The following is a 23,865-nucleotide window of genomic DNA, read 5'->3' as shown; positions in this document are numbered from 1 at the left end:
CATTAATTTCCCCCGTCCTCTCCCCTGAAACTATTCCCCAGGTCGTTGCTGTAAATGAGAATGTGTTCTCAGTCAACTTACCTGGTAAAATAAGGCTTAAAACAAAATATAATATGCTAATTTCACAGGGCTACAGATGACAATCCTTTTCATTTAGGACTTTATTATTTTGTTAGGAACTGCTAGGAGAACATTATTTTATTGTACTCATCAACATTTGCGTAGAAGAAGTAATGACTTGAGGCAGAATGTGGGAACCAGACAGGAAGCGAGGGAGATGAAGGAAGTTCATGAGTTTTTGGTGGCGAGGGGGACGAAGTGAATTTGTCACCAAAAACGTTCCAATCAGCTTTTGAAACCCACATATTTAGCGTTATGGTACTAGGGTAGTGAATTGACATTGCTTCATCTGTAAGCTAGCAAGGAAGTTAGCCTACAATTAAAGTGGGACAATACCAGTCTCGTCTTGCATTGTAAAAGTGTTCTAGCTTGTATCGACATTGTTTTGCAAACAGTAATGAACAGTTTCAACATTCTTTATGCTGTGTTGCATTATTTAAGTGTGTTAATTTCTGTGCAGCATGAATGGGGAGCTTATGGCCCAGATGGCTTTAGCAAGGAATGAGTGGAGCAGGCACTTCACTCTTCGTGCTATAAAACAGCTGCGCTGATAGACTTGATCCTCTCAATCACGTGAGATACATTTGAAAGAAGTACTGAACGTAGCAAAAATTCTCGCACCTAACTTTCTTTTGGGGGTTCTGAAAAAGTACTGAAGTTTCAGGGTGCCGTGTAACACTACAGGGCCCTGCCCTTTCTCTTCCCTGTTCTCTCTGACTTGGTGGGAGTTTATTCAGTGACGTAGCTAACACTCTTGAATGAGTTTTCACTAAGTGTACAATGAATAATATTATTCAAATAAGCCTGGGGTAGACTAAAATCACGGGCCAAGCTTTAGATTCATCCATGTAATTCAAGCATGGAAATCCACAGTCCATTCTGATAACATTTGTTTCCTCAGGCAGAGGAGCTGTTTCTGTGGATCCCCAGGAAGATGCTGATGACTGTGGAATCGGCCAAGAACTCTGTCCTGGGTGAGTGACAACGTAAGCCCCACAGAGGGTATACCGGATATTACTATATAGCGGTATTAATACACAGACCGGTATTGGGTTTTTGCTTTCACTTCTATAACAGTATTTCAGCGTTTAGTATGTTTAAAGTAATACGCAACTTAGGCGCGTGTTATATGCATTTTTCTAGTTTACGCCGTTTACTACTTGAGTCGTCTTTCTCCCTCTCCTCCTGCTACATGCTGTTTCTCACACCAAGCCACGCCCCCTGTCACTCAAGGAGAGCGCAGTTGCTCGACCACAGTCACAAGCAATGTTCCCTCTAAGCTGAGCGCGGGCATGCAGTAGCCTTGAGACTGCCACGCAGCTCCCCCAGGACCGCACAGTAGAAATATCAGCTGACAGAGAGAAGCACGAGATTGAACTTCAGTCAACTTTCAAGAGCAGTGGATGATCTCCAGGGCATTCCTAGTCGATCGCCAAACATTTCTGAAAAATACCAACGATAAATCCTTGTGTTCCTATTTTTTTTTATTCATCTCGGGCTGTTGGCGGTAGGTGCACCCGATTTCAGCTGCGCTGGGTAGGCGAACTGTTGCCTTCTTGAACCATTTCATGTGTCTGAAGGTACAAACTATGCCTTCACGGCTTGCACGTGGAGTAAATCAAGTTCACTATAGGCCTACCGCTGGCCAATCGGATGGCTCAGATGACAGTAACGTAGCAGCCATTAAAGAAAGCTACAGTAAAGTTGATACTGTCAGATATCTAAATGTTTAAAACCACGACTAGAGACTGTCAATGAATACAGCAAAGAGATGCTGTTTTTTTGAGTGAGTTCATGTTTAAGTTCTTACTCATCACTGTCAACACATGGTATTCAACACTTTTCTAAGCCATAAATTGCGTGTTCCTCCTATTTCCTCTCAGTGCTACTACAAGCAGTGCAGCAGTAATGAATGAATGAGTAGGAAAGTGTATCTATAGGCTTGTGTTGTTATTATTAGTGGCTTGGGACTTAAAAAAAAAAAAAATGAAGGAATATTTCACTTTCTCTGTTCATAGGAGTAACAACATTAATTTGTGCATGAGGCAGAAATAATGCGATGCGACTCGAGTTTTGCCATCAGCTGGAAGACTGTGTCCCTATTTGGTGAGTGTCAGTGGAGGAAAGGGAGAGCGGAGGGAATTTGAGAGGCTCAGTCTGCTGCTCTCTCCCCTGTCTCACTTTGTCTCAAAGTGATCTTGAATCATAAGGTCGGTGACCACTGTTCTAGTGTTTTCCCTGTTAACACTATAAACGTTTCCCTTTACTGTGGCAATTGTGATCAAATCAACACAATATTAGCCACTTTCAATGCAACATAACAAAACAAACTATGCAAGAGATTTTGTTGTAGGCAGAACGGATCAGAGTAGGATTCTATTGCATTGACATGTACGACTCAGCCCGTACTCTACACAGACCAGTGCGGCATAACCAATCAGAGCTGCAGTTGGCCAATATGCAAGTAGACTATTGCCATATATGGACCTGTGCCATTTACTTTGAACTGGACTGTGTTTACAGCATGAGCGGTCGTGAGTAGATGAGCTTGTTTTGAGATCGAAGCGAGAGCTACATGTAGCCACGTGTACATTTTGTTCATATCCTTTGCTAGTTAGTGAGTTGTTAGCCCAGTTATAGATTATCTGTAGTCAGCAATAGGGGAGAGACTACTTCCTACAAGAGCGCAAAGCTTGTACATTTCTAGACATCTTTGAAAAGCGAGTCAGGTAAAGAGCTTTTTTTTTGTCTTAAACATGCAGTGTTTTGAGACAGGCTTTTAGCCAATAGGCAGAGGGTAACATAATTTGTCTGATTCTCTGTAGTAATGGTATTGGAATAATGCTTTTTTATTTTGTAAAGTGGTTTCTTGCATCAAACAACACAACATTTTGAGTCACCTCCTTGTCTGAAGAACAAGTGGATAAACAGGTTAATGTCAAGCCCTACATGTTTTTTCCCCAAAAGTCTCATGGAATGTAGGCCTAGATTGAACACCACACATTGGCTGTTACACTAGGCTGAATGATAGAACAGCTGTTTCCATGTTAATATTTGATGGGATGCATTTTCAATGTTTTTTAATTTTTATGGTAGGCCTACATTACGATCAAATAGCCACAGTGTCCTACTTGGCCACTGTTAAAACGGTAACTTTTAAAACAGGTACAGCCTCAGTGTTCACAGCAAAATGAGGGCTGGAAGTTGTGCAGATTTTTCACAAAGTTCAAATTTGCGCTCAGCAGACCTGAAATTGCTCAACGCTAGAAAACATTACATGGAACATTGGTCACAAGCACTTTCTTGCCGTTCAGTCTGCATGGTCTGATGTATGCAACAAGATGTTGCTGACATGCTGCTTTCCACAAGCATTCTATAATTAAACTATTACTTTGTATCTTACTTACTGTCTGCTAGTTTCTTTTCTTAGCAAGTTGTGGCTAAAATAAATCTTGTTAGCTGCTAATCACTGGTTAGCTGGCTAGCTAGCTTACTAAATGTACTAAGTCAGAGCAAACGTTTGCCTGAGGACTCAAACTGAATTCTTCCGCTGCTCCATCGTTCGCCACATACCTCAGTCAGACTGCCACCATTGTAGTTGTTTGTGGTGACATTAAAATGAGGGGTGTCGTACAAAACAAAGTCATCAGCGATTGGATCATCTCTGTTTCTGCAACGGTATCTTCTAAATCAGAGAGGAATAGACGAAGCATCAATATGTTAGCTACCTACATTGGGTAAGAAAACGTGTAATGTAAAATCTAATTAGGGTCACCTGGAAACACTGACACTTGGTTCCTACCCTGTCAAAAGTAGGAACTTTTTTACTAATTCGCTGTCATGTTAAACAATATTCCAACTATAGAATTAGAATAATCATTTTATTTCCATGGTTCCAACAGTGAAGACATAACACAAGTGCAGGAAATGCAGAGAATTCATTTTGGATCCACCCTAAGGTCATGAACTGCTCATAAAGTGTATTTAGAACTTTTATTAAAAAATATATATATATATATATACACACACACACACACACACACACACACACACACACACACACACACACACACACACACACACACACTGGATATAAAAAGTCTACACACCCCTGTTAAAATGGCAGGTTTTTGTGATGTAAAACAATGAGACAAAGATGAATCATGTCAGAACTTTTTCCACCTTTAATGTGACCTATAACGTGAACAATTCAATTGAAAAACTGAAATCTTTGAGGGGAAAAAATAAAAAACTCACAATAACCTGGTTGCATAAGTGTGTACACCCTTAAACTAATACTTTGTTGAAGCACCTTTTGATTTTATTACAGCACTCAGTCTTTTTGGGTAGGAGTCTATTAGCATGGCACATCTTGATGTGGCAATATTTGCCCACTCTTCTTTGCAAAAGCGCTCCAAGTCTGTCAGATTGCGAGGACATCTCCTGTGCATAGCCCTCTTCAGATCACCCCAGAGATGTTCAATTGGATTCAGGTCTGGGCTCTGGCTGGGCCATTCCAAAACGTTCATCTTCTTCTGGTGAAGCCATGCTTTCGTGGATTTGGATGTGTGCTTTGGGTCGTTGTCGTGCTGAAAGGTGAACTTTCTCTTTTCTTCTTTAGCTTCTAATGGACGCCTGAAGGTTTTGTGCCAAAATTTGCCTGGTATTTGGAACTGTTCATAATTCCCTTCACCCCAGCTGAAGAAAAACAGCCCCAAAGCATGATGCTGCCACCACCATGCTTCACTGTGGGTATGGTGTTCTTTGGGTGATGTGCAGTGTTTTTTTTGCGCCAATCATACCTTTTGGAATTATGGCCAAAAAGTTCAACCTTGGTTTCATCAGACCATAACACATTTTCCCACGTGCTTTTGGGGGACTTGATGTTTGTTTTTGCAAACTTCAGCCGGGCTTGGATGTTTTTCATTGTAAGAAAAGGCTTCAGTCTTGCCACCCTACCCCATAGCCCATTCATATGAAGAATACGGGAGATTGTTGTCACATGTAGCACACAGCCAGTACTTGCCAGAAATTCCTGCAGTTCCTTTAATGTTGCTGTAGGCCTCTTGGAAGCCTCCCTGACCAGTTCTCTTCTCGTCTTTTCATACATTTTGGAGGGACGTCCAGTTCTTGGTAATGTCTCTGTGGTGCCATATTTTCTCCACTTGATGATGACTGTCTTCACTGTGTTCCATGGTATATGTAATGCTTTGGAAATTCTTTTGTACCCTTCTCCTGACTGATATCTTTCAACAATGAGATCCCTCTGATGCTTTGGAAGCTCTCTGCAGACCATGGCTTTTGCTCTGAGATGCAACTAAGAAAATGTCAGGAAAATCCTACTAGAACAGCTGAACTTTATTTGTGATTAATCAGTCACTTTAAATGATGGCAGGTGTGTAATGACTTCTATTTAACATGAGTTTGAATGTGATTGGTTAATTCTGAACACAGCCACATCCCCAGTTATAAGAGGGTGTGCACACTTATGCAACCAGGTTATTGTAAGGTTTTCATTTTTGCCCCTCGAAGATTTCAGTTTGTTTTTCAATTGAATTGTTCACGTTATAGGTCACATTAAAGGTGGAAAAAGTTCTGACATGATTTATCTTTGTCTCATTGTTTTACATCACAAAAACCTGGCATTTTAACAGGTGTGTGTGTAGACTTTTTATATCCAGTGTGTGTGTGTGTGTGTGTGTGTGTGTGTATGCATGTGTGTGTGTATGCATGTGTGTGTGTATGCATGTGTGTGTGTATGCATGTGTGTATGTATGCATGTGTGTATGTATGCATGTATGTATGTATGTATAAATATATGTATATATACACATATATGTACATAAATATATGTATATATACATATATACGTATATATGTATACATACATATATGTATATAAATATATGTATATATACGTATATACATATGTATGTATATGTGTGTGTATATATATGTATGTATGTGTGTGTGTGTGTGTGTGTGTGTATGTATATATGTGTATATGTGTGTGTGTATATATATATATATCACCCAGCCCTAGGCCCATATACTGTGTTTTTGCCCATAATGTGTAAGTTCAGTTAAATACAGACAAGCTGGACATCTCAGTTTATTTGTTGGTGGAAGAACTATTGCACGTGGAGAAAATAAAGATCCTACCGTTAAAAAACATGATAATGGCGCCGGAGTTGATGGCCGGAGTTGAAGGCTGCCGTTTTAGTCTCCTAACCAATTGTGTGTGTGTTTCCTCCTCCCCCCCCCCCCCCCCCCCCTGCGTTTTTTGAAACGTATTTTGTACATAATGTTTCTGCCACTGTCTCTTATGACCGAAAAGAGCTTCTGGATATCAGGACAGTGATTACTCACTTCGTACTGGACAGATTTTTTTCTTTAACGAGCCGGACGCAAAGGATTTACTTCAGACACCCGACATGGCCCACATCCCTATCATTGGCAGGAGACCGAGATAAATCGGGGACGTAGGTCTGGGTGCCTTGTAAGGATCCGGCGGCGAGTGGGTAATCTGCCTCTACCATCAGTCCTATTAGCCAACGTAAAATCATTGGATAACAAAATGAGCTACGATCACGAATATCCTACCAATGGGACATTAACTGTAATATCTTAAGTTTCACCGAGTCGTGGCTGAACGACGACATGATTAGCATACAGCTGGCGGGGTTTACGCCCACGAGCCTTCCATATGAGCTAAATTACTTCTATGCTCGCTTCGAGGCAAGCAACACTGAAACATGCATGAGAGCATCAGCTGTTCCGGACGACTGTGTGATCACGCTCTCCGTAGCCGATGTGAGTAAGACTTTTAAACAGGTCAACATTCACAAGGCCGCAGGGCCAGATGGATTACCAGGATGTGTATTCCGAGTTTGCGCTGACATTTTCAATCTGTCCCTGACCGAGTCTGTAATACCAACATGTTTCAAGCAGACCACCATAGTCCCTGTGCCCAAGAACTGACTACCGACCCGTAGCACACACGTCTGTAGCCATGAAGTGCTTTGAAAGGCTGATTATGGCTCACATCAACACCATTATCCCAGAAAACCTAGACCCACTCAAATGTGCATACCGCCCCAACAGATCCACAGTTGATGCAATCTCTATTGCACTCTACACTGCCCTTTCCCTCCTGGACAAAAGGAACACCTACGTGAGAATACTATTCATTGACTACAGCTCAGTGTTCAAATCAGTAGTGCCCTCAAAGCTCATCACTAAGCTAAGGACCCTGGGACTAAACACCTCCCTCTGCAACTGGATCCTAGACTTCCTGACAGGCCGCCCCCAGGTGGTAAGGATAGGTAACAACACATCCACCACGCTGATCCTCAACACGGGGGCTCCTCAGGGGTGTGTTCTTAGTGCCCTCCTGTACTCTCTGTTCACTCATGACTGCATGGCCAGACACGACTCCCAACACCATCATTAAGTTTGCCTGACGACACAACAGTGATAGGCCTGATCACCGACAACGATGAGAGCCTATAGGGTGGAGGTCAGGGACCTGGCCGTGTGGTGCCAGGATAACAAACTCTCCCCCAACGTGATCAAGACAAAGGAGATGATTGTGAACTACAGGAAAAGTAGGACCGAGCATGCCCCCATTCTCATCGACAGCACTGTAGTGGAGCAGGTTTAGAGCTTCAAGTCCTTAGTGTCCACATCACCAACAAACTATATCATGGTCCAAACACACCAAGACAGTCGTTAAGAGGGCACGACAAAGCCTATTCTCCCCCCAGGAGACTGAAAAGATTTGGCATGGGTTGTCAAATCCTTAAAGTTCTACAGCTGCACCATTTACAGCATCCTGACTGGTTGCTTTACTGCCTGGTACGGCAACTGCTCGGCCTCCGACCGCAAGGCACTACAGAGGGTAGTGCGTACGGCCCAGTACATCACTGGGGCCAAGCTTCCTGCCATCCAGGACCTCTATACCAGGTGGTGTCAAAGGAAGGCCCTAAAAATTGTCTAAGACTCCAGCCACCCAAGTCATAGACTGTTCTCTCTGCTACCGCACTCCAAGCGGTACCGGAGCGCCAAGTCTAGGTCAAACAGGCTTCTTAACAGCTTATACCCCCAAGCCATAAGACTTCTGAACAGCTAATCAAATGGCTACCTGGACTATTTGCATTGTCCCCCCTCTGTTACGCTGCTGCTACTCTGTTTATTTTCTATGCGTGGTCGCTTTAACTCTACCTACATGTACATATTACCTCGACAAACCTGTGCCTCAGCACATTGTACCGGTACCCCCTGTATATAGCCGTGCTACTGTTATTTTACTGCTGCTCCTTTAATTATTTATTTACATTTTTACTTATTTTTCTTAACTGCATTGTTGGTTAAGGGCATGTAAGTAAGCATTTCACTGTTGTATTCGGCGCATGTGACAAATAACGTTTGATTTGACAACAAGGCTTTGAGCTCTGAAATTTGAAACCCCTTGTGCTTTGTCCTCCCCTAGGGTCCACACACACACACACACACACACACTGTTCTGTATGTAAATTCTCCCCTCTCCCTCCCAGGTCCCCTGTACAGCCAGGACCGTATTCTCCAGGCCATGGGTAACGTGACCCTGGCCCTCCACCTGCTGTGTGAGCGGGCTGACCCCTCCTCCCCCTGGCTGCCCTACATCAAGACCCTCCCCGGGGACTACGACACCCCTCTCTACTACGAGGAGGAAGAAGTACGCCACCTGCTGTCCACTCAAGCCATCCAGGACGTCCTCAGCCAGTACAAGAACACCGCTCGGCAGTACGCATACTTCTACAAAGTCATCCAGGTGAATGGCAGAAGGGTATTCACGCTCACTTGCTCTCTCTCACACTCACTCACTTGCTCTCTCTCACACTCACTCACTTGCTCTCTCTCACACTCACTCACTTGCTCTCTCTCACACTCACTCACTTGCTCTCTCTCACACTCACTCACTTGCTCTCTCTCACACTCACTCACTTGCTCTCTCTCACACTCACTCACTTGCTCTCTCTCACACTCACTCACTTGCTTTTCACACACCAGCTTTTCCGTTAGCCGGTAATAGCCGGCTTTTGTTCCGATCCCCAAAAAATGGATGTCTGGGACATGCAGATAAATCCCATTTGCAAAATAAATCTTTTAGCCTATTCATTGATTGAAATTCATTTACATTTGACTGGCCATGCTTATTGGTCTAGGTGTATAGGTTAATTTGCCTAATTTAGTGGAATTAAATTGGCTCGTGTGTATTTTTGTCACAAGTCGTTATGCTTATCACACGCTCACAGCATACAGATACAGAGCAGATGAGAGGAAAACCTGTCAGCCAGCACGAGAGTTGCTGCTACAACTTTTCAAACAGCTCATTCGTTGCTGCTGGAGTAAAACGTGCTTTTATAAGCTCAACCATTGCTTAACAGTTGTAAATGCGATTGTGTGTTAAAAACAGTTTTGATGGCCACGATTTTAAAAAGAGCAAAACATGTTTTTTTTCTTTCTCAGGTGGTAATTGAAGCGTGCTTCCCTTTTACCATTCAAATGCATATAGGCAACGTTAGGCAGGCTTCAGCGCGTTACATATTGATGGGCATGAGTAATCAAGTACTTGAACTGATGTTAAAACTATATATTTAACCAGAGAGCTAATTTAAAAAAAAATGTATTACATTTTTTAAATACTGGAAAACATTTTGGTCAAAATGCGACACAACAAAAAATAAACCAAGCCGAGCATCACACAGTTCTGCTTCCTGAATCCCTTTCCCCTTCATCCCTCACTCACTCAATTGCTTTCCGACTGCTTGCTCTACACGTGTGCTGTGTGTGCCTATAAAAACTTATCGAACTGATGGGATACGCAGGCTACATTCCTTGTCAAATGATGATAGTTTTATCACAAATTCAAAATGGGCTGGTTGACTGAAGTAGGGAAATATGTGTTCCAACAATGAGCTGCAGTTTTGGAATAATTGTGTAATTTTCTGCTAAGGCTACTTTGCGGTTGTCGCTAGTTATCATACCCACAATGTCAAAATTGGGTTGTAATTTAAGGTTAGTCATAAGTTTAACACTGTGGTTAAGGGTTAGGTTTAAAATCAGATTTTTAGATGCAAAATTGTAGAAACAAGCAGGGTTTATTACTTTGTGGCTGTGGTAACTTACCTCAGTGACGACCATACTTTTGTTAACTGCTAGTGGCATTTAGAATTGGTTAGCCTAGGCTATTACCACACTGAAAATATGCACAAATATTAGTTTGATAAAGACAGAGCGTATTTTCGTCGGTCATTAAGACCCGTCTCCTGGTCTGACAAACACCACTGTACGCTCAGCCACCTTCCACTGCAGATGCGGAAGGCTGACATAGGTGGATGTGGTGGATTGAGACGCAGCCCATGCATGAAGACATCTCTCTAGCTCAAACTGACACATTTTGGTGTGTCAATAGACTTCAGGATCAAACAGATGCTGTGGCCATAATTCATCCCCATGCAGTGTTCAATGTAGAATTGTTAATCCGTATAGAACATTCCATGAAACTGGCCTGATAAACTAATTCGAACATCTGTCTATTGAAAAGACAGAGTTTGGTTGTAACCCTGAAAATGTCTTTCAACTTGCCGAATTGAGCCCCGTTTTTCAAGTGATCATTCTTTGAGAATAATTCTTCCAGACGTGAGATGAGAATCACTTCAGTGTTCTATTTTATTCTGTTAGATTACATGTTTTTTACTCTAAAATACAGTGCATTCAGAAGGTATTCGGACCCCTTCACTTTTTCCACATTTTGTTACGTTACAGCCTTATTCTAAAATTGAATGAATGATTTTTTTTACTCTGATCAATCTACTCACAACACCCCATAAGTATTCAGACCCTTTTCTATGAGACTCGAAATTGACCTCCTGCGCATCCTGTTTCCATTGATCATCCTTGATGTGTCTACAACTTGATTGGAGTCCACCTGTGGTAAATTCAATTGACTGGACATGATTTGAAAATGCACACGCCTGCCTATATAAGGTCCCACAGTTGACAGTGCATTTCTGAGTAAAAGCCAAGCCATGAGGTCAAAGGAATTGTCTTTAGAGCTCAGAGTCAAGATTGTGTCGAGGCACAGATCTGGGGGAGGGTACCAAAACATTTCTGCAGTATTGAAGGTCCCCAAGAACACAGCGGCCTCCATCATTCTTAAAGTGAACAAGTTATGAACCACCAATACTCTTCCGCCCAGACAAACTGAGTAGTCATGGGAGAAGGGCCTTGGTCAGGGAGGTTCTTCTGTGGAGATGGTTGTCCTTCTGAAAGGTTCTCCCATCTCTGCAGAGCTCCACCAATCAGGCCTTTATGGTAGAGTGGCCAGACGGAAACCACTCCTCAGTAAAAGGCACATGATAGACTGCTTGGATATTGCCAAAAGGCACCTAAAGACTCTCAGACCACGAGAAACAAGATTCTCTGGTCTGATGAAACCAAGATTGAAATCTTTGGCCTGAATGCAAAGTGTCACGTCTGGAGGAAACCTGGCACCATCCCTACGGTGAAGCGTGGTGGTAGCATCATGCTGTGGGGATGTATTTCAGCGGCAGGGACTGGAGCAAAGTATAAAGAGATCCTTGATGAAAATCTGCTCCAGAGAGTTCAGGACCTCAGACTGGGGCGAAGGTTCACCTTACAACAGGTCAACGACCCTAAGCACACAGCCAAGACAACGCAGGACTGGCTTTTGTACAAGTCTCTGAATATTCTTGAGTGGCCCAGCCAGAGCCCAGACTTGAACCCTTTCGAACATCTCTGGAGAGACCTGAAAATAGCTGTGCAGCGACGCTCCCCATCCACCCTGACAGAGCTTGAGAGGATCTGCAGAGAAGAATGGGAGAAACCACCCGAATACAGATGTGATAAGCTTGTAGCGTCATACCCAAGAAGACTCGAGGCTGTAATCACTGCCAAAGGTGCTTCAACAAAGAACTTAGTAAATACTTATGTCAATGTGAGATTTCAGTTTTTTATTTGTAATAAATGTACAAATTCTAACCTGTTTTTTGTCATTATGGGGTATTGTTTGTAGATTGAGGGGGGGGGGGACGATTTAGAATAAGGCTGTAACTTGGCAAAATGTGGAAAAAGTCAAGGGGTCTGAATCCTTTCCGAAGGCACTGTATATGAAGCCATTAGGATTGGTTATCTGTGATGGTTAAGATAAATTATGCATTGTTGCGCACTGTTGGCATACTGTATATACTGAACAAAAATATAAATGCAACATGTGAAGTGTTGGTCCCATGTTTCATGAGCTGAAAAAAAAGATCCCGGAAATTTTCCATATGCTCAAAAAGCTTCTTTCTCAGCCCGGGACCTCCACATCCGGCTTCTTTACCTGCGGGATCGTATGAGACCAGCCACCCGGACAGCTGATGAAACTGGGTTTGCACAAAAAAAATGTCTGCAAAAACTGCCAGAAACAGTCCTCAGGGAAGCTCATCTGCGTGCTTGTCCATCTCACCAGGGTCTTGACCTGACTGCAGTTCAGCCTGGTTCACCGACTTCAGTCGCAAATGCTCACCTTCTATGGCCACTGGCACGCTGGAGAAGTGTGCTCTTCACGGATGAATCCTGGTTTCAACTGTACCGGGCAGACTGCATGTATGGCTTTGTGTGGGTGAGTGGTTTGCTGATTTCAACGTTGTGAACAAGGTGCCCCGTGGTGGTGGGGTTAGGGTATGGGCAGACATAAGCTACAGACAACGAACACAATTTTATTTTATCGATGGCAATTTGAATGCACAGAGATACTGTGACGAGATCCTGAGGCCCATTGTCGTTCCATTCATCTGCCGCCATCACCTGATGTTTCAGCATGATAATGCACGGCCCCATGTCGCAAGGATATGTACACAATTCCTGGAAGCTGAAAATGCCCCACTTCTTCCACGGCCTGCATACTCACTAGACATGTCACCCATGTTTGGGATACTCTAAATCGACTGGTATGACAGCGTGTTCCAGTTCCCGCCATTATCCAGTAACTTCGCACAACCATTTGAAGAGCCATTGTATTCCACAGGCCACAATCAACAGCCTGATCAATTCTATGCGAAAGAGATGTGTCGCACTTCGTGATGCAAATGGTGGTCACACCAGATACTGACAGGTTTTCTGACCAACGGCCCTATTTAATTTTTTTAACAGATGCATATCTTTATTCCTAGTCATGTGAAATCCATAGATTAGGGGCAAATTTATTCATTTCCATTGACTGATTTTCTTATGAACTGTAACTCCGTAAAATCTTTGAAATTGTTGCATTTTGCATTAGAGAGATGCGCACATTTCTTTCCAGTCCCGCCCTTGTTTTATAAATATCATATATTTTTTTAAACTTTCTTTCATTGTCCAATAGCCAAAAGGCACAATCCTAGTCATATTAGCAATCCATGAAAGTTGTTGCATCTTTAGATCTCCCTTTAAAAAAAAAAGTTTGTCAGGTGAAACCGCTGGCATGTGCGGTGTGCTTTTGACAATGGTATTTTCCCACTAATTGCATTATGGAATGAACATTCAAGTGTAGGCTACTGCCTTGTGCGCATTGTTGTGCTTTTGATGTGAAGAAATAATAGTTTATAAATGTTTAGCTAAATGTTCTGGTCAGTTTCATCAGCCTCATCGCTTTTTTAAGTTTATTTTTTTTATGTACTGAAGCCTACTGGTTGTATGAATTTGAGGTCTATCATGCCATCGGAATTGGCTATTTCTCACACAGAATGACAAGCTGACCATTAGAATAGGTAAACATTTCTACTATTGGGGGATATTAGATTGACATAGGCTAGAGAATTTTCACTGTTAATTTACTCGTCTTGTTGCCTGAGAAAAAGTAAATGTGGCATCTTCAAAGTGCAAATCGAAATTCGGTAAGGACGCACGCCGTTGCATCCTCGAGTTGCATTTTCTGTTAAGATCAGTATCCATAATGTGATTTGTCATTCTGAGCCCCGTGGGTGGACACCCTAATTAGGTTATGCACCCAATGCATATGGGTCTGATTTAATTTCTCATAACTCGTTAAATTAAAATGCTGCTGGTCATTTACCTAACGGAATCTGTGACACACACACACACACACACACACACTCAGGATTGCTAAAGTCCTTTTCTAACTAGCTTTTCTATAGACTCCTACAAGGTCATCCCAGGTGAGTGGGAGTGCTCTGTCCACGCCTTGTCATTTGGGATATTCTAGTAAAAGTTGCGTTTCATTGCACCTACAACAAAGCTTTGTTCATGATTGCAACATTGTGCAACACTCCCATGACCCTGAGATTGCAGCAACTTTTGAGCAGGAAGGAGGATGCAATACTGCCTGCCTGTACGGGCTTTGCACAACTTCTGCTGCTGACTTTGCAAAAATCTTGAAACGTATGTTGTGTGTAGACAGTCTCTTCTTTGTGTGTGTTTGCCATGGGTAGACTGAGGAGTAAATTTGAAAAAGACACTCAGACTTTTCACATATTGTTTATAAACACTCTTCTCGTCTTTCTATCTATGAAACAGTTAGGGCTGTGGCGGTCACAGAATGTCGTCAGCCAGTGATTGTCAAGCAAATAACTGTTAGTCTCATGGTAATTGACAGTTAATTAACATAAACACATTTAGCATCTCCTGGCTTCCACACATAGCCTACAAGTAAAACGTTTAAAAAATCCATGTACCTGTACCTATACCAGCCTGTACCTATACCAGCCTGTACCTTTAATGTAACTTAAGTTGTTCTACAAACGTTGAGCTATATGTTTAGATCTGTTATACATTGTAAGGCTGCGTGATGAGACTAATGATGATTTGAAAAAAGTCGCTTGAAAGGCATGAGCTCTGCTTTTGTTTTTTTGCGCAGGCTGTACACACCAATAGTCTCTCATTCACAATTTGACAAGCACTTGATAACACCTAGAATTTTATATCATTTTATGTAGCCGCAATGCAACCCAAAAAAATCCATGCCTTTTGCGGCCAGTGGCCGTTATGTCCTTCTCCCTGAATGCTGAGCGCCCCGAATCATATCTCACTCACATGGCCCTCCATCACGTGATTGGGTCTTTCTCACAGGCTACAAGTGAAGACGGACACATCGGGGACGCAACTGCTCGCGTCCTTATCCAATTCGGAGGTGCATATTGAAGATATTGGAAGAACTGTCCACATTTAGTTTTCGTCAGCCAACAAGATGAGTAGGACTGACGAACAGCAAAAGCACTATCCAATGTTAATCTACTGTTCCCCCATAGTATAAAAGTCAACCTATTCTGTGCGAGAAATAAATATTCCAAACATAGTCTGGGACAGTTGTGGGATGCGATAGATCCCAAATTAATACAACCACTAGCTTCAAAAATCTTTTTTTTTACGCAATGTGGCCGACGCAACAGATCAGAACGTTTAGCTTAAAATGTTGATTAAACTATTAGGCAATTTCTTCACATAAGCGCAGCAATGCGCACATGGTAGTAGGCTATAAGCTCAAATGTTCCATTAGCAGAGAACACCATTATCAAAAGTGACCGCAAATGCAATTATGCATGTCATGTTTTACTATAAGGGTGCATTTTAATGGTGTAAATGATCTTCCCCAAACTCAGGCGCTGCTTATGTATACCAGCCTTGTAAAGCGGATTCATGTGCTTAATTTGAAGAAGTTATTTGGCCACTTTAGTTAATATTGTCACCCATCAGACTATTCTTGATTTAATCTTGTCTTTATGTATAAATAATATGTGAACCATTATCATGCAATTTAAAATGGACAATTATTATGCTCCTGTATCAAAGCAGTGGGGAAAAATACATGTCATCTATGCACTTAAATAGTGAATGGAGGACGCTTTTCCCGTGGTTCCTTTTCATGCCAGCCAGGTAGACTATACTCCTGTTGTAAAGAGAAGCAATGTGCTTAATATTAGGACAGTTGAGAAATAAATATAGTAGACCTAGCCTATTGTATTTAACCTTTTGTTCTCAACTGACTTGCCTAGTTAAATAAATGATGGCCTACTCCGGCCAAACCCGGACGACACTGGGCCAATTGTGCGCCGCCCTATGGGACTCCCAATCACGGCTGGATGTGATTCAGCCTGGATTTGAACCAGTGACTGTAGTGATGCCTCTTGCACTGAGATGCAGTGCCTTAGACCGCTGCGCCACTCGGGAGCCCTGTAAGGTGCATGTTTTACTCTTCTCCCCCCTCTAAAAAACGTAATATGGATGTTAAAATTGCTGGTCCCGGTCACCCCCTATTTCTACATGAATGTAGAACACGCAAATACAACTCGAGACACTTTTTAATTTGGTCTGTATTGCTTCAATAAACATACCTTCATAACGGACACTGGGGGACAGCTGTGTGGCGAAACAAATTCTGTGAACTCTTCAAAAAGCCATGAAATGTGATTGACTGAAAAGCTATTTTGTAGCTGAAAATCTTGCAATTTCCTACTTAAACTTTTGCAGTAAAGCCTTAAATCATATAGACCTTAAGGATAATTATGAACATGGTTTAATTTGCAAATTACTAGCTTTATTTGGGCATGCTCAGGTTAACTTTCCCACGGAATTGTCCTATATTATTTATAACAATTCTGACTCTTTCTGTGATATATTTTTGTGCCAGACGGTGTTCATGTGAACTTTGGAACCTTCAATTCAGATCCCAGTTCTTAGTGTCGGAAAAATCACAGATCCAAAGCCTGGAATTGTAAGTTGACTTATCTCCTAAAGAAAGAGTTATCGCTACAGCTGTATAACATTCACCTTGAAGCCAGGTACAGAGTAAATCTCTGTGCGGGGTTCGTTTTGGCTCTTGTTAAAAGTCAGTCGGGTCTCTCTCTGTCTGCCTCTCTCTCTCTCTTCTTTCCCGTCCTTCCATCTCTCTGTCTTTGCACGTCCACCTGTCTGTCAGTGCGTGCCCGGCGAGAGGCATCGGGTTTGAAGAGGCTCCCAGCTGTAGGGAAATGAGGAGAGCAGCTTCAGAATCGCCTCTTGCACCCAATTTCAGAGGACCTGATAAGCTGCTAATGACAGAGAGAAGGGCAGTTCCTCTCCTGTATGACCATCGCATTACCAACAGGAGGAGCTGTTTCTTCTCCTAAAGCTCTGAGTCTGAACTGAAAACAGCTCCTGTGTGATTGGTGGATGCACTACTATTGCTAGTCACTATATTGTGTACACCTTTTGGTCAATATGGTGCCATTTGGGATACAGACGGTGAGTACTGTAACACGTCATATTTACCACAACACATTTATGATCTTTATTGACGTTTTGGGGGGAGAGTCGGCGTCATTCACCACGTTCTCAAGCAACCTATGACTAAAATCTCAATATGAGCGGCATGATAAAATATGGGCTTTATACTGTAGATCTAAAAATTCACAATGGTTGAATGGTCGACTACTTTTCTTAGGGGTTAATACCAGTACCTCTACTCTATAGCGGTTTTGTTCGAAAGGCCCGGTTTATCTGTAGACAGCTGTAGGTAGCTTCAGTGAGGAAGACGGAGAGACAATGTGATTACAGTTTTATTATGAAATAGAAGAAACGCAAGACAGATATTGTGATGCAAATCTCTCTCCCAGTATGCTAATTTAAAGTTATTAACTGACATGTTAAAATGAGGTATTCATTCCAGCTCTCCCTTTTGATCAAACCAATGAAGACCAGGGTTGCGTCTCAAATTGCACCCTATTCCCTATATAGTGCATTAGAGCTGTAGGGTGACATTTGGCTCGTAGACTAGACAACTCTCTTTAGGTTCTGTAGTCCCTTAGCAAAGAGACTGGAGGAGCAATAAAAATAACATTTCTCTAAATTATTTTCTTTAGTTCGAGTGCTTTGTTTCTGTCATTAAATAACTCGATTAGAGAAGAGGGGGGGAAAAAAATCAAATTTCACATTACTGTCAAGATAAGACATCAATATGAAATATTCATCATGGCAATAGTTAATGTTTGTCATTGTCTCTTGGCTGATCTGGTGTGTTGACATGTTTTTGATGAAATGTTTCTTAGTTCTCAGTTGAAGGTGGGTGGGTGGCTCAAATCAAAAGTAGAATTGTATTTGTCACATGCGCCGAATACAACAGGTGTAGACCTTTTCGTGAAATGCTTACTTACAAGCCCTTAACCAACAATGCAGTTTTAACAAAAATGAGAGTTAAGAAAATATTTACTAAATAAACTAAAAACAAATGTCCCACAATAAAATAACAATAACGAGGCTATATATGCAGGGGTACCTGTAGCGAGTCAATGTGCGGGGGTACATGTTAGTTGAGGTAATTTGTACATGTAGGTCGGGGTAAAGTCACTATGCATAGATAATAAACAGCGAGTAGCAGCAGTGTAAAGCAAAGGGGGGGTCAATGCAAATAGTCTGGGTGGCCATTTGATTAACTGTTCAGCAGTCTTATGGCTTGGGGGTAGAAGATGTTAAGGAGCCTTTTGGACCTAGACATGGCTCTCCGGTACCGCTTGCCATGCGTTAGCAGAGAGAACAGTCTGACTAGGGCCATACGCACTACCCTCTAGCACCTTGTGGTTCGGATACCGAGTAGTTGCCATACCAGGCGGTGATGCAACCAGTCAGGATGCTCTCGATGGAGCAGCTGTATAACTTTTTGAGGATCTGACGACCCATGCCTAATCTTTTCAGTCTGCTGAGGGGGAATAGGCGTTGTTGTGCCCTCTTCACAACTGTCTTGGTGTGTTTGGACCATGTTAGTTTGTTGATGTGGACACCAAGGAACTTGAAGCTCTCAAACTGCTCCACTACAGCCCCGTTGATGTGAATGGGGGCGTGCTCGGTCCACCTTTTCCTGTTGTCCACAATCAGCTCCTTTGTCTTGCTCACATTAAGGGAGAGGTTGTTATCCTGGCACCACACCGCCAGGTCTCTGACTTCCTCCCTATAGGCCGTGTCATCGTTGTCAGTTATCAGGCCTACCACTGTTGTTTTGACGGAAGACTTCATGATGGTGTTCGAGTCATGCTTGGCCATGGAGTCGTGGGTGAACAGGGAGTACAAGAGGGGAATAAGCACGCACCCTTGAGGGCCCCTGTGTTGAGGATCAGCGTGGCATATGTGGTGTTGCCTACCCTTACCCCCTGGGGGCGGCCCATCAGGAAGTCCAGGATCCAGTTGCAGAGGGAGGTGTTTAGTCCCAGGGTCCTTAGCTTAGTGATGAGCTTCGTGGGCACTATGGTGTTGAACACTGAGCTGTATTCAATGAATAGCATTCTCACGTAGGTGTTATTTGTGTCCAGGTGGGAAAGTGCAGTGTGGAGTGCAATAGAGATTGCATCATCTTTGGGTCTGTTGGTGCGGTCTGCAAATTGGAGTGGGTCTAGGGTTTCTGGCCTCTCAAAGCACTTCATGGCTAGAGACGTGAGTACTTGGTGTCGGTAGTCATTTAGGCAGGTTACCTTGGCTTTCTTGGGCACAGGGACTATGGTGGTCTGCTTGAAACATGTTGGTATTACAGACTCTGTCAGGGACAGGTTGAAAATGTTAGTGAAGGCACCTGCCAGTTGGTCAGTGCATGCACTGAGAAAACGTCTTAGTTTTAGAATGTTAACCTGTTTAAAGGTGTTACTCACATCGGCTATTGAGACCATGATTACAGTCGTCCAGAACAGGATTCAATCTTAGTCCTGTATTGACGCATTGCCTGTTGGATGGTTCGTCGGAGTGCATAGCTGGATTTATTTTAAGCGTCTGGGTTAGTGTCCCACTCCTTGAAAGAGGCAGCTCTACTCTTTAGCTCAGTGGGGATGTTGCCTGTAATCCATGGCTTCTGGTTTGGGTATGTACGTATGGTCACTATGGGGACGACGTCATCGACGCACTCCTCAATGCCATCGGATGAATTCCGGAACATATTCCAGTCTGTGCTAGCAAAACAGTACTGTAGCTTAGCAACTGCATCATCAGACCACTTCCATATTGAGCGAGTCACTGGTGCTTCCTGTTTTAGTTTTTGCTTGTAAGCGGGAATCAGGAGGATAGAATTATGGTCAGATTTGCCAAATGGAGGGCTAGATGAGGGTTTATTACTAGTCCTAATAACATTCATCATTCATTTAAGGCATGACATTTTAAATATTTTCATTGTACTTCACACACTCCACGAAAGTAAACATTTCTTGGTCAGTGCTTATACATTTCACTTGTTAATTACTCGTTAAGAATCTGGTGCAAACATTGAATCGAGTACTCGCCCTCGTCCCTAGTTACCTTTTCCTCTCAATCTTTGCTTTCATGCGTTTGACTGAATTAAGGAGAATCGTGAATTATAAAGTGGCTGCTATTTGACAGAAATGTTGTGTTTTGTGGTCTTGCCAGCGGGAGTGCAGTCGCTAGGAACCAACCGGAACAAAACAGGGAGGGTCTTAACTGAATCTAACCAAAAGAAACTCTAGTTTTCATTGCAAAATGTTTTACATTAGCAACGGTTTGCTACGGTTCGGACTAAAGATTACACCCCTAAGTCGCCTGGCTCTGAAAAGACAGTACCATCAATGACCACAAGGTGGTAGTGGTGGGTTGTATATGGTGGTATGAAGGTAATATAGTAGAATGTAATACTGATGACATGAACACAGTTCTTTTCCCGCCCATGTTATAATAATAGTACATAGGTGTTATATACTGTTGCTAAAACCCAAAGACTGCAATAAGCAAACATCAGGAAACAAAACAACTGAACACAAACAAGAAATGTAAATCACGCTAATTATGGTAGAAGAACATGTGTGGGAACAGCAGCGTCACTAATGTTATTCCTCTTGTGTGGTGATGGAGTTGTGCTGGAAGCCCAGACACCTCAAGGCCGTGGTGTTGAACAGTAAAAGTAAGGTGATGTGTAGAGATGTCTCCTCCTAACTTTGAACTCTCCTTCTCGGTTGGCTTGAGCTCTGTGTTGTTAAGCGGGTGTGATTGTGGAAGGTGTGTGTGTGTGTGTGTGTGTGTGTGTGTGTGTGTGTGTGTCCTGGCCACATTTCCTCTCTTCTCCACTACGTCTCCTTTCACCTCATCCCCCCCCCCTCTCCACGCTCCCTCTTCATTATTTTGTCATCTTCGCCGCACCTCTTCATCCTTTCCCTCTCCTCTACTCCTTCTTCTGCCCCCCTCCCCCCTTCTCTCATTCCTCTCTCCTGTCCTCTGCTCAGGTTGGGGGCTGGTGTCAATGTAATGACTACTGTCAACGTCAGCCTCTCTCTCATCCCTCTCTCTGTTTTTCTAAAGCGGGCCGGCCGCAGATGACCGGGCTGGAAAATTAGCTTGTCGCACTGGCTTTGAATTGAATTGACCTGATTGTACCTTCGGTACATGTTGAGTGGCTTGGAGACTGCCAAAAAAAACCACCCCCCTCCCTGTCCAGTCCATCCCAGCCCCCCTTCCTTGTGATCCATACCCACTGTCAGTCAGTTCTACATGTCTTTCTAAGTGAAGCATAGCAGAGTGCCTCTCCCTTCCAGTGGGGACTGTGTGTGTGTGTGTTTGTAGTTTTGTGTGTGCGGACCTCATAAGGTGACCTCTGTATGCAGCGAATGCAAAGTAACCTTGGCGCGTGTGTGTGTGTGTGTGTGTGTGTGTGTGTGTGTGGCGCGTGGTGTGATGAGAAATGGTTAGTGCCCCGGTGGTGTCGTTTCCCCATCCTCTCTGAGGCGCTCCAGGTATCCATCTGTCTAACCTTCCCTCACTCTCTGACTAGTCAAATGAGAGAGATGGACCACCCTCATCGTGTGGGGTGCATCTCGCCGTCACACATTGCAACATGGCGGAAAAAGGGTTCGGGAAGGTCATTTATTTACATTCACAATGGTCAGGATTTACCATTCTGGTGACTTTCATTTTGGACTTAGGCAAACATCTACAAGGAAACTATCTGCTACGTTTCCGACTGGTTTGATCCCAACCCCTTTGAATCGCTACGTATGTAGAAACACCGGTTGGCGCAGCGCCCGATCAATGTGTGCTTCTCCTCTTCCTCTCCCGCCCTCCCGTGTCACGTCCAGTCAGGCAGCAGACAGGGCCCAGCCTGGGATCAGGTATGGCTGCTGGGCTGGACGGCGCCCCTCCTCTCCGCTGGGATCCATCCGCCAGCCTCTTATCTTTTAATGGATGTTGGAGCAGGACGAGGCTCAACACTGCTCCTCCACACCCCTACCTCTCAGTCACAGCCAGGGTGGGGGAGGACGAGGCTCAACACTGCTCCTCCACACCCCTACCTCTCAGTCACAGCCAGGGTGGGGGAGGACGAGGCTCAACACTGCTCCTCCACACCCCTACCTCTCAGTCACAGCCAGGGTGGGGGAGGACGAGGCTCAACACTGCTCCTCCACACCCCTACCTCTCAGTCACAGCCAGGGTGGGGGAGGACGAGGCTCAACACTGCTCCTCCACACCCCTACCTCTCAGTCACAGCCAGGGTGGGGGAGGACGAGGCTCAACACTGCTCCTCCACACCCCTACCTCTCAGTCACAGCCAGGGTGGGGGAGGACGAGGCTCAACACTGCTCCTCCACACCCCTACCTCTCAGTCACAGCCAGGGTGGAGGAGGAGGAGGAGGAGGAGGGAGCTGCTGGGATATTATCCTATCACCTTGCCTCAATATTTAGGAACACCTTGTCAACCATCTGAGTGTCTAAGAGTTAAAGTAGCACCTTCTACTGAACTTGAGGCTTATGAGGCACGGTGGGTGGGGGGGGGGGTTAGGGTTGGACAGTGCGTGTCATGTGGCCCAGTGAGCGGGATTCTCCTCACTTTACTGTAGGGATGTGTCAGTGCCGGACGCACCCACCCTGCCACACCAGCCATCCGCCCAGTGGGAGAAATACCATGTGACCACTCTTACCTTAACCAGCCTAGCCTGTGTATGTCAACACTCCCCATTATAATCAACGGAATACTACTTTGAAGAGACAGATGGGTAAACAGGCCGATCAGCCAGACACGTTGTGATAATGACCCACCACCACACATACCCACGAGGTGTGTGTGTGTGTGTGTGTGTGTCACCGAGCGAGAGCCTTCGCTACAATGTCTTACTCTGAGTTTCCTACTGAACTCTAGTCTGTTTTTACTGCAGCTCACTTTGCATGTTGGGGACAGGAGAAAGAGCTTCAGGAAGCACAGTTATTAGACCCTGGTGCAATGTTCTCTGTCCCCTCGGCTCTCTGTCCCCTCGGCTCTCTGTCCCCTCGGCTCTCTGGCCCCTCGGCTCGCTCTCTGGCCCCTCGGCTCGCTCTCTGGCCCCTCGGCTCGCTCTCTGGCCCCTCGGCTCGCTCTCTGGCCCCTCGGCTCGCTCTCTGGCCCCTCGGCTCTCTGGCCCCTCGCTCGCTCTCTGGCCCCTCGCTTGCTCTCTGCCCCCTCGCTCGCTCAATTCAATTGAAGGGCTTTATTGGCATGGGGAAACATATGTTTAACATTGCCAAAGCAAGTGAAGTAGATAATAAACGGAAGTGAAATAAACAATTCAACAGTAAACATTACAGTAAACATTACACTCACAGAAGTTCCAAAATAATCAAGACATTTCGAATGTCATATTATGTCTATAAACAGAGCTGTAATGATGTGCAAATAGTTAAAGTACAACAGGAAAAATAAATAAATCAACATAAATATAGCTCTCTCCCTCGCTGCTCGCTCTCTCTCCCTCGCTGCTGTCTGCTCGCTCTCTC

General features: G+C 44.0%; 1 protein-coding gene across 2 annotated transcripts in view; it reads left to right on the top strand.

The window, feature by feature from the left end:
• The window catches only part of setd3 (SET domain containing 3, actin histidine methyltransferase), a 58,257-nt gene that overhangs the window by 17,281 nt on the left and 17,111 nt on the right, over positions 1-23,865 (top strand). The window contains exons 5-6 of one of the 2 annotated variants that reach the window (XM_029729676.1): positions 1,022-1,094; positions 8,676-8,947. In XM_029729676.1, coding sequence (XP_029585536.1) covers positions 1,022-1,094; positions 8,676-8,947 — 345 coding nt within the window. The remainder of the gene's footprint in view (positions 1-1,021; positions 1,095-8,675; positions 8,948-23,865) is intronic. The other variant, XM_029729677.1, reaches the window with a different exon arrangement.

Source organism: Salmo trutta, chromosome 33, assembly GCF_901001165.1.
Source record: "Salmo trutta chromosome 33, fSalTru1.1, whole genome shotgun sequence".
Taxonomy (NCBI): domain Eukaryota; kingdom Metazoa; phylum Chordata; class Actinopteri; order Salmoniformes; family Salmonidae; genus Salmo; species Salmo trutta.
The sequence above is the reverse complement of the archived record's forward strand: the minus strand, read 5'-3'. Positions and strand labels throughout refer to the sequence as shown.